At 42.7% G+C, this 16,165-nt stretch overlaps 1 protein-coding gene across 2 annotated transcripts in view; it reads left to right on the top strand.

Annotated features, from left to right (window-relative positions):
* The first annotated feature begins 2,298 nt into the window (after positions 1 to 2,298).
* The window catches only part of BTBD1 (BTB domain containing 1), a 42,724-nt gene continuing 28,857 nt past the window's right edge, over positions 2,299 to 16,165 (top strand). For both annotated transcript variants that reach the window (XM_081546765.1, XM_081546764.1), the window contains exons 1-2: positions 2,299 to 2,799; positions 13,898 to 14,054. In XM_081546765.1, the coding sequence (XP_081402891.1) occupies positions 2,396 to 2,799; positions 13,898 to 14,054 (561 nt within the window). In that variant the 5' untranslated portion in view covers positions 2,299 to 2,395. The remainder of the gene's footprint in view (positions 2,800 to 13,897; positions 14,055 to 16,165) is intronic.

The raw sequence follows: 16,165 nt of genomic DNA, 5'->3' as shown, positions 1-16,165 counted from the left end.
TTGATTGATTTTATTTTTGCCTGCACTGGGTCTTTGTTGCTGCAAGCAGTCTCTCTAGCTGAGGCAAGTGGGGGCTACTCTCTAGTTGCGGTGCGCAGGCTTCTCATTGCCCTGGCTTCTCTTGTTGTGAAGCCTGGGCTCTAGATACTTGGGCTTCAGCAGTTGTGGCACCTGGGCCTAACTTCCCTGCGGCATGTGTAATCTTCCCGGACCAGGGATCAAAACCGTGTCTCCTGCATTGATTGTTTTAAAATCTGTCTCTTTGCCAAGGACCTGCCTGAGGTGTAAACTTAAGGTCTTCTCAGGCTTTTTCTCTGCCTTTCCCTGGGTGTGTATGGTCACTTTCTAATTTTTCCCATGTGTACAGTTGCTTTTTAATATACTAGTCCTTAATACCTGGTTCCACAAAAGGGAAAAAGTGAAAATGAAGGAGGGGTGGGGAAGGGTGCTGGTCCTTTAAAACCCCTGGAAGTCACTTCAGCTAAAGCATCCTGCAGCAGTGGAGAGAGGTACCCCAACAACAATAGCTCCCCCTCTTTGTCTGTGCCTTTGTGTTCAGAAGCAGAAATCCTTTTGAGTACAGACCCCCAATATTTGGAGGATAGGTGCCTTTTTGCCCTCCCTGGCTCCTACAAGCTGTCGACTGAAAAAAAAAAAATCCACAATGTGAGAGTTATGAGTTGTTTTATTTGGGGCAAAATGAGGGCTACAGCCCGGGAGACAGCATTTCAGTGAGCTTGGAGAAACTGCTCCAAAGAGGCATGGTGGGGGGTGGGGGGTGGGGGAAAGATCAACATAGATGTGATTTTGGTGAAGGGAGGAATACATGCAATCAAGGACATATATTTTGCAGAAGGTTACTGTTAGTCACGAAGAGCAGATGTCACCATGCAGGATTTTAGTGCTTTTCTAGATACAAGGAGAGGCAAGGATTGGGCTCATCAAATCATCTCCTGAAAATATCTATCTGAAGACCTGTTCGGCCAGTTTCTCCCAGAGCACAGAGGGCCTCATTCCTGATCTCCATCCGTTCAGGGGGTGTTGAACATCAGCAGCTGCAGTGGCTCATAATTTGATCCTTGCAGAGGTAGATGGCAAGTGCCATTTGTAGGTGATAGAGCTGTGTACTACCATGTGGCTGGTGGTGGAGGACGTGTAGCTGCTACTGTGCAAAGAGCTGAAGTTGACCGAAACCAACAGCAATTTGCTGTCCAAGTCTTCCCCTAGAAGTTACCAGCCTTCAACAGAGTCCATCGTTCTAAAATAAGTACAGCAAACAGATTTTGCTAGTGAAATTGTTTACCTGGGAAGACAGACTCCTGGTGATCCGAACTCTATCTTCCCAGAATCCTTGAATTCACTTATTTTTATTGTTTTCAGTTTGGCCAAGAAATGCTGTAGGCTATTCTTTGCACTCAATTTTTATCACATTCCACAAGCTTTGATAATGCAGTCTTTTTCTATTAAATTATGATTTTATTGTCCCTTACCAGATACAAGTGTTAGTTGCTCAGTCCTGTCTGACTCTTTGCGACCCCTTGGACTATAGCCCTACCAGACTCTTCTGTCCATGGCATTTCCCAGGCAAGAATACTTGCCTTCCATTCTGCAAGGGATCTTCCCAACCGAGGGATAGAACCTGGGTCTCCTGTATTGCAGACAGATTCTTTACCAGGAGCCATCAGGGGAGCCCTAATTTACTTTGGTACCTTTGAGGGGTTTTGTTTGTTTTTTGAGATTTAGAATACGGTCAATTTTTGGTAATTCAAACACATTTTAAAAAGAAGAAGAAAAGGAAAGAAAAAAAGAATCCCTGATCTATATAGGTACCAAAAATAGAGGCAGAAGAGGGAGGAGGAAAGGGGGAGGCTCTTAGACGTAGAAGGGCTCCACGCTTGCTCCCAGTATTACCACAGGAACAGTGCCCCTCTGCAGGGGTGACTTCGAGGATTCCAAGAGGAGACGGCCACGTGAAATCACCTTCTCCCCTCTCACAACTTTTCTTGGCCATGCCCTCCGCCCCCTCCTCTTCCAGACGTGAAACTCCCAGGAGAGCCTAGGAACTCGTCCTGGATACAAGTGGGAGGCGCTGCAGTTGGTGAGGAGGGGCCTAAGGGCCCCTCCGGTAGAACGCCCACCTCCGGGAGCGCTGGCGACCTCGCAAAGGGTACCGGCCCCGCCTGGCCTAGCTGGGGCGGCCCCGCGGCGGGGACGCGCCTCCGCCTCCCAGCCCTGAGGCGGGGACGCGCGCCGGACAACTCGGGGAGGGGCCGGCGGAGGCGCGCGGCCTCCGGAAGCGCCTTTCCCGGAAGGTAGGGAGGCGGCGCCGGCCTCGGCGATGGCGGTTGGGCGGCGGCACCGCTCTCTCTAGCCCGCGGAGCCGCGCCGCTGGAGGATGGCCTCGCTCGGACCAGCAGTTACGGGCGAGCAGGTCCCGGGGGCTGAAGCGGAGCCGGGCGCTGCGGGGCCGCCGCCGCCGTCGACTTCCTCTCTAGGGCCCCTGGTCCCCCTGAAGCGGGAGCCGCTGTACAACTGGCAGGCGACCAAGGCGTCGCTGAAGGAGCGTTTCGCCTTCCTCTTCAACTCGGAGCTCCTGAGCGATGTGCGCTTCGTGCTGGGCAAGGGCCGCGGCGGCGGTGGCGGCGCTGCCGGGGGTCCGCAGCGCATCCCAGCCCACCGCTTCGTACTGGCGGCCGGCAGCGCCGTCTTCGACGCCATGTTCAACGGCGGCATGGCCACCACGTCGGCCGAGATCGAGCTGCCCGACGTGGAGCCCGCCGCTTTCCTGGCGCTGCTGAGGTGAGGGCGGCCGCCGGGCGGTGACTTTGGGCGAGGCTCTGCTTACCCCGCGGCCTCAGTTTCCTCCCGCGTCGGTGATGCTCGGGGAAGTCGAAACCGACATTCGTCAGCCGGGACGGCTGCCCGCCTGTCGTTAGGGTAAATACTAGTGTCTGGGGCCCAGGAGCGTGCGTTTTCCCGTTTCCAGTAGCGGAGTGTCGCTCAAGCTAGGGAATTAGGGACGTGATGAGAACAGAGTTTGGGTCAGGTCACCCTGATGACCTGTTTGCGACGTTTTAGGTTTTTGTTGGGGGAGAGGGGTGGTTGCGGAGTCTTGGAAGACCGATGACCTTTTAATTTTTTTTTTTTAAGGTCTTACTCCTTTTTCATTAATATTAGTTGTCCTGATCCAGGAAAGTGAACACCCAAACAAATAAGTTTGATTCTAGCTAGCTTGCATTCCTCCAGACAAGGTCATGTTCGCTAAAAAAACCAATCTCCCTATCGGTGTTAGAACTGGCTTTTTGATTATGTGAGGATAGAAGATTGACTTCTGATTAATATTATTTAATGAAGGGAGCTAATAGTCTGGCATTATTAGCTTTTATTCACAAAAGTCCATTTAGGAAGGTGTAAGTATTGTTTTATACAGTTTTACTAATGAGACTGAGGCCCAGAGAAGTCAAGTAACTTGACGGAGGTAACAAAGAAAACCCTTACCAGAGACCATGTGTGTTTCATTATAAGATGGTTCTAGCTGCCTGAATAGAGTGTATTGTTAAAACAACAGTCTTGGATGGTACTGAGGCATAACAGGTAGGTCAGGGGAACAGATAAGTTCTCCACAAAGGGTCACAGCTCACTCAGGAGGATCAGTAGGAAATGGAATACAAAGTTAACACGGGTAGAAAAGTAATACCAAAATCCCATTTGAAAATGAATAAAGGACAGGATAGATAATTTAGGAAGAAAAAATATAATTACCAGCCAGTGTTTAACCTCATTAGCAATTAAGGAAGTGCAAATTAACAGTATAGTACTTTTCCTCTGCTTACAAACCCTCTAGTTGTTTGGTTTTTTTTTTTGGTGAAGATAACATCTGGCAAGCCCTTTCCGACAAAGGTGGTACAAAACAGTTTGGCATTGTAGATTGTTTTCCCCACAGGTAGGAAGTATTCAAGTACTGAAAATGTTCCACACAGAAATATTTAAGCAGGACTGTTTATAGTAGTGAGTAAGTAGTGTAGCAGAGGGAATGGTTTTAATAGTGATAGGTCCATCTGATGGCATGTGGTGCAGCTACTAAGGAGGGCACCGAAACCCACTCCAGTATTCTTGCCTGGAGAATGCCATGGACAGAGGCGTTTGGCAGGCTGTGGTCCATAGGGTTGCAGAGAGTTGACTGAAGTGACTTAACAGGAGTGCAGCTACTAAGTGATAGTCATGAAGACTGGATAATAACATTATTGTGAAAGAAAAATGTGTATAATTAGCATTTGAAACAGTGCTCACCGTAATTAAAAACTGAGAAAAAGCAGATATACTTAGAGAAAGGGAGAGAGGAAATATACCTAAATGCTAACCAAAGTTGTGTTGGAGTGGCAAGATGGTGTTGACTTGTTTTTCATTTGTTTCTCATGTTTTGTAATTTAGTTCAACTACATTTATAAAAGGGAAAAAAAAAAAACAACTCAAAAGCTAATATCTAAATCATTCGGGGATTTGGTTTGAAGTTGACTGGGGGTATTGGTTCTACTTCTTTAGATTTTCTAAACTGGAAGTACTTTTTAATGAATTGTTGGTTCACCTTCATTGTAATCACCTGTTAAATTCTTAATTCTCTTCCTCCCTCCTTAAAATATTGTAATGTTTGCCGGTGGGACCTTGAGAGCATATTTAATACTCTCCCTGAATCTGATATCGGTTACGTTTGAGAGCCACTGATCTAAATATTGTTGGGTAGCTTTTTCTCTTAAAAAATATACAATATTGTAAAGTAATTAGCCCCCAACTAAAATAAATAAATTTATTAAAAAAAATACAGAGATTGCTAGGATAAGAATGTAGAGAGAAAATGCTGGTTTCATATTTTCACTGAAACTGTTAATCAGTCCGTTGTTTCCCACGAATAGAAAGTAAGTGAATTCATCTGAGTCCTTGAAATTTTTCTAGTTTCAGTATGGTCATGGTATTTATACTTCTTCAGGCTCTAGTCATTGTTTTATTCTGAAAGTGATCTCTGGACTGATTTTTAAACTTAGGTTATTGGCTGGTTGTGAAGCAAAGATGCTGTACTTACCTATTATTGTGTAACAAAAAGATGTCTCATGGTACTTGCTGAGGTTGAAGAGCAGGTTAGCTTGGGCATACTTTTATGTTTACAACTTGAATTAAACATTACTTAAAGGCTTCTGAACTTGAATTTGAAGCACTTTAAGAAACTGCTCATTTTGATCTGCCAGGCCTTTAAGTGATGTTCTTAGTTGTTCATTTGAGAAACACTGCCTTCCTCGTCGGAGAAGGCAATGGCACCCCACTCCAGTACTCTTGCCTGGAAAATCCCATGGATGGAGGAGCCTAGTAGGCTACAGTCCATGGGGTCGCTAAGAGTCGGACACGACTGCGCGACTTCACTTTCACTTTACCCTTTCATGCACTGGAGAAGGAAATGGCAACCCAGTATTCTTGCCTGGAGAATCCCAGGGACGGCGGAGCCTGGTGGGCTGCTGTCTATGGGGTCGCACCGAGTCGGACACAACTGAAGCGACTTAGCAGCAGCAGCAGCCTTCCTCGTACTGTTTTAGATATTGGATACAGCAGTGAACAAGAGGAAGTCCTTGCCCTCACAGAGTTAATCATCTAATAGGGAGAAACAAAGACAGAATGTCAAGTACAAATAAGTGTTTTAAGGAAAAATGATCAACCTGTGGGAGAAGGACCATTCATAGCCAGGAAAAACATGTTTAAGGCCCAAAATTTCTCCTGTTAGACAAACTGCAAGAGTAAACCAGTGTGATCTGAACAGATAGAATAAGGGGGAAAGTGGTAGAAGATGAGGTCAACAAGATAGACTGGCCAGGATTGTGCAGAGCTGCAGAGCCCATGGAAGGACTTGGATACCCCCTGTTGATGGTGGGAATCCTTTGAAGGGTTTTGAACAGGAAGTTGATAGGAAAAGTGAAAGTGTTAGTCACCCAGTCGTGTCCCATTCTTTGTGTCCCCACCAGGACTGCATAGCCCGCCTGGCTTGTCTGTCCATGGAATCGGGTTGCTATGATCTGGTTTAAAAACTCCTTCTGGCAGTTATTTGGAGATTAGACTGTGGAAGGAGTAAAAGGAGCAGGTGACAGCTGTTCCACAGGTTCTGTCTTTAGCTGTTGTCTTCCTTTCTCCCATTAACCTATGGCACTACATACTACCCCAGCAGTACTGTGAAACTTCTACTCAACCCAAACCCAGTTTCCAACTGGAAATTCACAAATGAGTGTCTCTTTAGTACACATGCAGATGGACTGTCAACAATAAAAATATCTTAACACTTAATGAGTACTTGCCGTATTCTGCTTACTGTTGTTCCAGAGCACCTTGTGTGAACCCAAATTTCAGAACAATCTTTGAGGCAGGCACACTTCATATGTCCTGTCTCAGGCAGTTTTTGTTATAATAATGCTATAAAGCACCTAAAAAATCAGGGGCTTAGAAAAACAATCGTGTATTCTTCCTCTGAATATTCTTATTATGTGGGTCAGTTGGGGATGACTCAGGTGGGCTTGGCTCCAGGCTGTAGTTTGGTTCCAGTATGTTCCATTTGTTTCTCATCCTGTTTGGACCAATATTGAAGGCTCTACTCAACTCTCTTAATTTTTTTTGGCATTGCTTCAAACAGATCACACTGCCTTTAGACTCAGCTCTTTTCATTCTTTATGCTGTTAACAGAGTTATCTCTCTGATATCTAGACATTATCACAGGACTCCCCTGAATCTCTTAATGACTTCTTTTTGTGTATGGGATGCATTTAAACATTTTAGCTGATATACAAGACCTTTATGATTCGGTATCTGTTCCTCTTCCTCTCCATCTGCGTAGCCCAGTTCTGCTGATGGTGTTTTTCTTATTTTAATACTTGCCTTCTAACGCCTCCTTGCCTTTGTACTTCTTAGTCTGTCTGCCTAGAAGGTTTACACACTTAATTATTACCCTTCAGATATACTTGAGGCTTTATCTCTTTATGAAACATCACTGCCGGCAGATTTGCGCTCTGCCTCATCTAATGTCTTGTAGCAAGTTTTTTTTCTCTTGCTGTAGAACAAGCCACTCCAACACTTAGCGGCTTAAACAGTCTTACTATCTTTCACAGCTGTGTGAGAGGTTCTTCTAGCATATTCTTCAGGTCTCCCATGCAGTCTGATAGCAATTGGGGCAAGTATGGTTTGGCTGAGCCTTTCTCTCTTTCCAAGGCTCCTCCAGCTGATCTTTGCAAGGTTAACCTGACTTCCTGGCGAGCAGCAGGCCATGGCTCCTGAAAGCACAAAAGGAGGAGCTTCTGTATCCTCAGAGTTTAGGCCCCCGGCTGGCATAGTGTTACTTCTGCCACATTCTGTTGATTAAAGGGAATCAAACAGGACGAGCCCAGATTCATTATGGGACAGCTCTGTGTAAAGGTCTGGATCATAGAAAGCATGATTTATTGGGGCCATCTTTAGAGATTAGTTATCAAATCAGGCCTAATGTATGCTGCTGCTGCTGCTAAGTCACGTCAGTCGTGTCCTACTCTGTGCGACCCCATAGACGGCAGCCCACCAGGCTCTGCCGTCCCTGGGATTCTCCAGGCAAGAATACTGGAGTGGGTTGCCATTTCCTTCTCCAATGCATGAAAGTGAAAAGTGAAAGTGAAGTCGCTCAGTTGTGTCCGACTCTTTGTGACCCCATGGACTGCAGCCTACCAGGCTCCTCCGTCCATGGGATTTTCCAGGCAAAAGTACTGGAGTGGGGTGCCATCGCCTTCTCCGTGGCCTAATGTATAATGCTGTTCTAATCATGACATTACTTTTTAATAATTTTATTACCAAACCATAAGCTTTTTATGGGCAGTGTTGTCTGTGTTTGTATTTCTAGGACCTGTCTATTATTATATAGCCCTCAATAAATGTTTTTGAATAAAATGAATGAATCAGTAGTGACACAGTTTCTTGTACATAATCTTATGATTTTTCTAATTTACAATGAAGTTTTTACCTTAGTCGTTTAATTTTTAAATTGGATTAAATGTAACCTAAGTTTTATATTTTGGAAAGCCATTCATCTTCAGGAAAAAATCAGAAATAGTTTGATGACCTGTAATTATTTCTCTGTGCTCTTGTTCTTACAGGTAGTGTATTAAGAACGTTAATTTTAAAATGCAAAGTACTGTGGTAATATTGTGTTTAATTTTAAGTTATAATTTGTAAATTTTGGCTTAGAGTTTTTTTGAATTGCAGCAGTGTTAGTAATTAAATAAAATGTGGAGAAAATATGTATGTAAAATATGAATCAAGGTGATTCTTGGATTTTTAAGTAGCCTTGTTTCTTACTAGAAATGAAAATGGTTTCCCTATCAGGGTTAGCTAGAAACTTGTACTGAGCTGTGTAGTCGGCTAATGTGTATTTATTAAATCTTTGCCAGGTGCCCAAACTGAGCCTGGTGCTATAGGAAAGATGGGAAAAAAATATAAGAAACACAGAGTTCCCTTTCTTACAGTTTATAGTCTAGTATTTATTTATAACTTGCATTGCTCCAAAAGCAATTTAAAATGTCGAACAAGAAACACAGAGGTAAGAAATAAAGCAGTCAGATGAAGCTAATACAAAAATGCATGCTATACATCTCTACAGACATAATTTTGATCATTTTAGCAACTGTTACAAAAGGAGAAAGCTGGCCAGTCAGTTACAATTCACAGTGTTTGTCAGATTAAAAACAGGCCAACTGCTTAAGAGATGCACAACTCTTATCTGATAATAAGATCAGTTAAAAAAAATTCCTGATGCTGTCCCATCAAAAAGAAGGCATTACCGAGATGAATAGTGTCCTTAATCTACGTCTTTAGATATAAATATAGATGTTTCTTAAATATATTCAAGCCAAAGGTATATTATCAAGGTATAGTTTCAGTTCAGTTTGGTCTCTCAGTCGCGTCTGACTCTTTGCGACCCCATGGACTGCATGCAGCACACCAGGCTTCCCTGTCCATCACCAACTCCCAGAGTTTACCCAAACTCATGTCCATTGAGTCAGTGATGCCATCCAACCATCTCATCCTCTGTTGTCCCCTTCTCCTCCCGCCTTCAATCTTTCCCAGCATCAGGGTCTTTTCTAATGAGTCAGTTCTTCGCATCAGGTGGCCAAAGTATTGGAGCTTCAGCTTCAGCATCAGTCCTTCAATGAATATTCAGGACTGATTTCTTTAGGATGAACTGGTTGGATCTCCTTGCAGTTCAAGGGACTCTCAAGAGTCTTCTCCAACACCACAGTTCAAAAGCATCAATTCTTCGGCGCTCAGCTTTCTTTATAGTCCAACGTTCATACATGACTACTGGAAAAACAATAGCTTTGACTAGACGGACCTTTGTTGGCAAAGTAATGTCTCTGCTTTTTAATATGCTGTCTAGGTTGGTCATAGCTTTTCTTCCAAGGAGCAAGCAACTTTTAATTTCATGGCTGCAGTCACCATCTGCAGTGATTTTGAGCCCCCCAAAATAAAAGTCTTTCACTGTTCCCCTGTCTACTTCCCATGAAGTGATGGGACTGGATGTCATGATCTTAGTTTTCTGAATGTTGAGTTTTAAGCCAACTTTTTCACTCTCCTCTTTCACTTTCATCAAGAGGCTCTTTAGTTCTTCTTCACTTTCTGCCATAAGGGTGCTGTCATCTGCATATCTGAGGTTATCGACATTTCTCCTGGCAATCTTGATTCCAGCTTGTGCTTCATCCAGCCTGGCATTTTGCATGATGTACTCTGCATATAAGTTAAATAAGCAGGGTGACAATATACAACCTTGCTGTACTCCTTTCCCAACTTGGAACCAGTCTGTTGTTTCATGTCTGGTTCTAACCATTGCTTCTTGACCTGCATACAGATTTCTCAGGAGGCAAGTAAGGTGGTCTGATATTCCCATCTCTTGAAGAATTTTCCACACTTTTTTGTGATCCACACAGTCAGAGGCTTTGGCAGAGTCAATAAAACAGAAGTAGATGGTTTTCTGGAACTCTCTTTTTCGATGATCCAGTGGATATTGGCAATTTGATCTCTGGTTCCTCTGCGTTTTCTAAATGCAGCTTGAACATCTGGAAGTTCAATTCACGGTTTACCTACTGTTGAAGCCTGGCTTGGAGAATTTTGAGCATTACTTTACTAGCATGTGAGATAAGTGCAGTTGTGTGGTAATGTGAGCATTCTTTGGCATTGCCTTTCTTTGGGATTGGAATGAAAACTGACGTTTTCCAGTCCTGTGGCCACTGCTGAGTTTTCCAAATTTGCTGGCATACTGAGTGCAGCACTTTCACAGCATCATCTTTCAGGATTTGAAATAGCTCAACTGGAATTCCATCACTTTCACTAGCTTTGTTCGTAGTGATGTTTCCTAAGGCCCACTTGACTTCACATTCCAGGATGTCTGGCTTTAGGTGAGTGATCACACCATTGTGGTTATCTGGGTCATGAAAGGCAATTTGAATGGAGTTGTGAGCCATATGTTGGTGACTCAATCGTGTCCGACTCTGTGCGACCCCATGGACTGCAGCCCACCAGGCTCCTCTGTCTGTGGTATTTTCCAGGCAAGAATATTGAAGTGCCTTGCCATTGCCTTCTCCAGGGAATCATCCCGACCTCAGGATCAAACCCAGGTCTCCTGCATTGCAGGCAGGTTCTTTACCACTGAGCCACCAGGGAAGCCCTGTGGGCCACATAGTATAGACTAAAAACACAATTCTTTGGTTCCTGGAATGTTCTTCCTACCCTCTTTTCATGTTTTGGATCTCAAGTTCTTGCGGGAACCTTTTCCAGCTCTTTTTGTCAGGGAACCCAGTTATAGATTGTTACAGAAACATGTACTTCAATTTTGTGGAACTGGTTTCCTTAAGCTTGAATCTATTCAAACAATGGTAATAAAGGCCCCGCATCTCAGCTCTGTATTTTATAACTAGTAATTTTTCCCTGAAAACAAACTAAGACAGATATGAAGACTTCTTCCTAGCTCTCCCTTAAAACTTAATCGGTTTCTCATTAAAGAAGGGAATTGAGCATGTTGTTAGCCTTCTGTCTGTTCCAGTTAAAATGAGTATAGAGAAATACAAAAGAAATAAACCCATTACAGTGAAGACAAAAAAGGGAGAGAGGTTGGAAGCCAGTGTAGAAAAGGGACAAGGCAGTTGGAAGTGTGTTGATAATGAAGTGGAGTGGCTGGAGCCCAGAATCCAGAGAAGGAGGAGCCGTGGTGGAGATGGGGGCTGTCTTTCCTGGCTGAGCCCCAGCATGGCTCTAGGTTGAGCGCTGGTCATGAGCAAGGTGAAATGAGAAGGTCATCCCCTCAACCAACCCTTGTATGCTAACCACCGCACACAAACACCCCCGCCCCTCCTCCGCAATAGCTGACAGACTCCTCTATGTAAACTAGACAAACCACCGGGGGAGAACTAGGATGCTAGCTTATCTTAGGGAATTCAGGGTAATGGCATTGAAAGGGGTGGAGGTAGTGTGGTAGCTAACCCTAAAGGCTGCTTTCCCACTCTCAGGTAAGGTGTCAGTCAACAAGCCTCCCACATACACAGCTCCCCACCCACCTCTCCATTTTGGAGAAGGTTTTAGCTGGAAAGCAGTCCTACTTACACAACAGCAAAGAAAACACACCAGCTACTGGAATGGTCACTGGAGGTAATCATTAAACTTTTGACATATAAGGAAAATCAAAATATGAATGATAAAGACCAAGAACTGCTGGTCCTCAAGGAAATAGGTAATTCAGGGAACAGAAAGGAACTTTTAAAACTTGAAGACTAAGAACATTTTTCACATCCGTAAAAATGAGACATAGTGCTGTGGAGTTAAAAAAAAATAATACTCAAGAAGCAAGAATTCTTAGAAATTTAACTGTGCGATTGCTGGGGGAAAAATAGAAGGGCTGGAACACTTGAAGTCTTGTGAAATGCAGAGGAAAATAGCCGAGATAAAAAATAAAGCAGTATAAAAAATAAATAGCTAATGTTTACTGAGACTAAGTATTTATGTATATTTTAACTGATACTAATCCTCACCAGAGCATTATGAAGAAGATACTGTTGTTCACATCTCTTAACAGAAAGGAGCACAATGATAACTTGTTTAAAGTCATGTAGCTACCAAGTGATGGAACAGACTCAAACTCAAGAGATCTCTTCTTGAGTCCAGGCAAATTAAGAAAGCCCCAACCTGACTGGTCTGAGAGTCTTACCCTGAAAGCAGTCAGAAGCCCAGAAATGATCTTATGGTAGACAGCTCTTGTGTTTCCTCAGCCTGTTTCCCCATCTTTAAAGTGCAGGTAGCAGCACCTGCCTTCCTTGTGAGAGGATTAAATGAATTGCATCTGTCACATGATAGAGACTCAACAAGTGCTAATTTTCCCCTCCTGTTTTTATTCATCCCCCTACCCCTGACTATAAGAGACTAAGGTTTTTTTAATTCCGTGCACTCATCACTAAATGGCACGTATCGTTAAGTGAGTATTATGAGGGTGATACAGATGGCTGGCTTGAAAGGTTTTGGAAAAATGTTTGAAAACAGTGTAATCTTGAAAAACAGCAGCCTTCACTTTTGCACCTGAGTTGTAAGGGAGTCGCTCAATCGTGTCTGACTGTAGCCCACCAGGCTTCTCTGCCCATGGGATTCTCCAGGCAAGAATACTGGAGTGGGTAGCCATTCCCTTCTCCAGGGGATCTTCGTGACCCAGGGATCAAACCCAGGTCTCCTGCATTGCAGGCAGATCTTTACCATCTGAGCCACCAGGGAAGGATGGGACTGAACAGCTTCCACTGGAAGTAGTTGTAAGGATAATGATCTTACTGGAAGGATGCCAGCATTTGGTTAAAGTGGGAAGTTGGGGGATGTAACCAGCTAGAATTTGATCTTGGGCGGTGATTCTGGCCACCAGAATAGAGAAATTGACAAGCAGAGGGAAGGGACGTGAACTAGAACCTCCTTTCCTCACTCACTCTACTGTATAGTGTTCTGAAAGATATTAATGGGCTTTCAAGTGTTCTAAGTCTTAATTCGTATTGCTAAAATAAAATACTTGTTCTCAATGCCTTATTTCTCCAGCACCTTCAGCTGCTCTGAGTGTAACTGAGAATTGGGCAGTAAACTCAAGGGTCTCTGAGGAACTGCAGAGGAACTAAAATGAATATGCAGTATCTCCAGTATAATTCAGCAGGAACTGCCCAGGCCTTCTCTGAGATTCTTATCCTCTATGTGCACTTCTAGGAATCTGATTTATCTAGTGACCAGTAGAATCAGCTCCTGAGGCGGTGGGTAAGGTCGTATTGGTTTGATAGTATTTCGAGAGAAAATTGGACCTATATACCCAAAAGCACATAGCAGTATGGGGTCATTTAAGATATCATTAAACTGTTTTATTCTTCTGAACCCCCATACTCTAGTCTTTGGTCATAATGCTAATTCTGGGATAATAAGGAAAAGTTAAAAGATGCCCAGAATGAGAAGACACCATCATCAGGAAATAAATGGATGTTTTGACATTTAGAGATGTGAACTTAAGCTGTCTGTAAGCTGTCTGTAAGTTTCCTTAAGTGAACATTTTCTGATGAAGAAGAGAGAAAGCTGCTATGGAGTGCTAAAAGGACTTTAAAAATTTGGCTTGAAGACTTAACTTTAGTCCCCTCTATAAATGTAGACTGCCTACCTCTCAGGATTGAGTCAGAATAAAATGAGGTGATATATGTGCAAATAACCCTGGAAAGTCTGATGTGCTTTTCAAGTTATTTTTCACTTTGCTCATTACCTTTTCAAATATTCCTCAGAAACTTAACTCCAATGGATTGCTTGTCTAAAACCCTCCTGACCATCTCTGCAATTTCCACTTGCTTCCCAGATTTCTGTATTCAGATGAAGTTCAAATCGGCCCAGAAACAGTTATGACCACTCTTTATACGGCTAAGAAGTACGCAGTCCCAGCCTTGGAAGCGCATTGTGTGGAATTTCTCACCAAACATCTCAGGGCAGATAATGCCTTTATGTTACTTACTCAGGTAAGTTGATGTAGCTAAGGTGTGTATCTTTTAACTTTAAAAATTGGGTTTAACTATATATGAATATTTAATATTTCCTGGAGAATTAGTCCGAGATCATTATTTTAAAGCATATGAAATCTTCTGATTTCATTGAGGGAAATATATCAGGTTCATATGATTTTAGAATATAAAAACAAATTAGAGTTAATGTATCATATAGGTGAAGAAACTGAAGAAAATGTTAGTCGCTCAGTTGTGTCCAGCTGTTTGAGACCCAATGGACTGTAGCCCATCAGGCTCCTCTGTCCGTGGAATTCTCCAGGTAGGAATACTGGAGTGGGTTGCCATTCCCTTCTGCAGGGGATCTTCCTGACCCAAGGATCAAACCCAGGTCTCCTGCACTGCAGGCATTGCAGGCCGATTGTTTACCGTCTGAGCCAAGCCTTATGTAAATAGGGTGTTTCATCTCTGTAAAGTTATATAGCTGTTTAGGATTGGATTTGAGATTAGTGTCCACCGTTGTTTCTGCTGTGATTGAGACTATGAGAGTATGAAGCTTTCTGGACCTTGGTGCTCTATTTTTGTTGGATCTGAAATTAACATTGAGTATTTCAAGTCCAGAGCAGTTGTAAGATTTACTGTATCCTGTCAGCTTGCTGACCCACTTCTGGAGGGTTTAGAATTTATTTTTATTTTTGAACACCAAAAACATTTTGTATTGGGGTATAGCCAATTAACAATGTTGTGATACTTTCAGGTGAACAGTGAAGGGACTCAGCCATAGATATACATGTATCCATTCTCCCCCAAACTCCCTTCCCATCCACATTGGCAGATAACATTGAGCAGAGTTCCATGTGCTATATAATAGGTTTTTGTTGGTTATCCATTTTTAATATAGCAGTGTGTACATGACTTTTCCAGAGTCCTTAACTGTACCTTCCCCCTGGCAACCATGAGTTCATTTTCTAAATCTTTCTGTGAGTCTCTTTCTGTTTTGAAAGTAAGTTCATTTGTATCATTTCTTTTTTGATTCTACATGTAAGGGATGTCATATGATATTTTGGAGAAGTGAGAATTTAAGAGTATTCTTTCTTTGACACTTAGGAAAGTTTTCAGTGAGTATACTATAAATACAGAAAAGTGCACATGTCATATGTGTATAGTCCGAATGTTTACATACTGAACACATTTATGGACCCATTAACCAGTCCTCAACATACACTATTTAGCACTTGTTAAATGCCTATAATCTGAGCTTCATACTCGAGATATAAGTAAATCGATTTTTTCTTGTTAGACAATGTATGATACCCTTTTACGAATTGTTTAAAAAATCCTAAGCTAGTCTGTAACTCAGTGCCAGGGGGTGAACTGTGTTCCCAGAATTCATGTGTTAAAATTTTAATCCCCAGGACCTCAGAATGTGACCTTACTTGGAGATAGGGTCTTTATAGAGGTGAGAGAGTTAAAATGAGAAGGGGGGAAATGTCTAAGCTGATAATATGTAATCATGCTGAATATTAATAGTGGAAATAATCATGGATATTCCTTAGCTTAACCCTCTCATTTTCCAAATGAAAAAACTAAAACCTGGCTAGTTAACTACCTGCCCAAAGTCTCACAACAGGCTGGGTGGAGTCAGACTTGTTTCCCATTGTGCATCCATTATGTCACATCACAAATGATTGATGGTACTTTTTTTTTTAAATCTTTGGTCATCGAGTATTTATAGTTATAGAAGAAAGAACATGCTGATGTCACCTCTTCTTGGACATAATCACAGAACTCCATGTCTGTGTGTATTGTACGCCAGACACAGGCTATTCCATTTGTATATATTATCACATTACTCCTCCTTTAAGCTGTGATGTTATTTATTTTTATTATTATCCCCTTTTCAAAGATGAAATGGAAGCTTAAAGAGGTAAATATCTTACATAATGTAAGATAGCAACTGGTAAAAGGTCTCAACCTTAAACCAGTAGAGTATGGTGATATTGATGATGATAACTGCAGAATGTATTGAGTGACTTAGTGTGTGCCAGGTCCCATTCTAAATACTTCGTATGCATTAATTCATTTAATCTTTACAATAACTTTAGGAGTTGTAGCTATCCTCGGTGAAG

The sequence above is a fragment of the Giraffa tippelskirchi genome, chromosome 12 (genome assembly GCF_054371585.1).
Source record: "Giraffa tippelskirchi isolate mGirTip1 chromosome 12, T2T-mGirTip1v1.2.pri, whole genome shotgun sequence".
In the NCBI taxonomy this organism is placed as follows: Eukaryota; Metazoa; Chordata; class Mammalia; order Artiodactyla; family Giraffidae; genus Giraffa; species Giraffa tippelskirchi.
The sequence above is the reverse complement of the archived record's forward strand: the minus strand, read 5'-3'. Positions and strand labels throughout refer to the sequence as shown.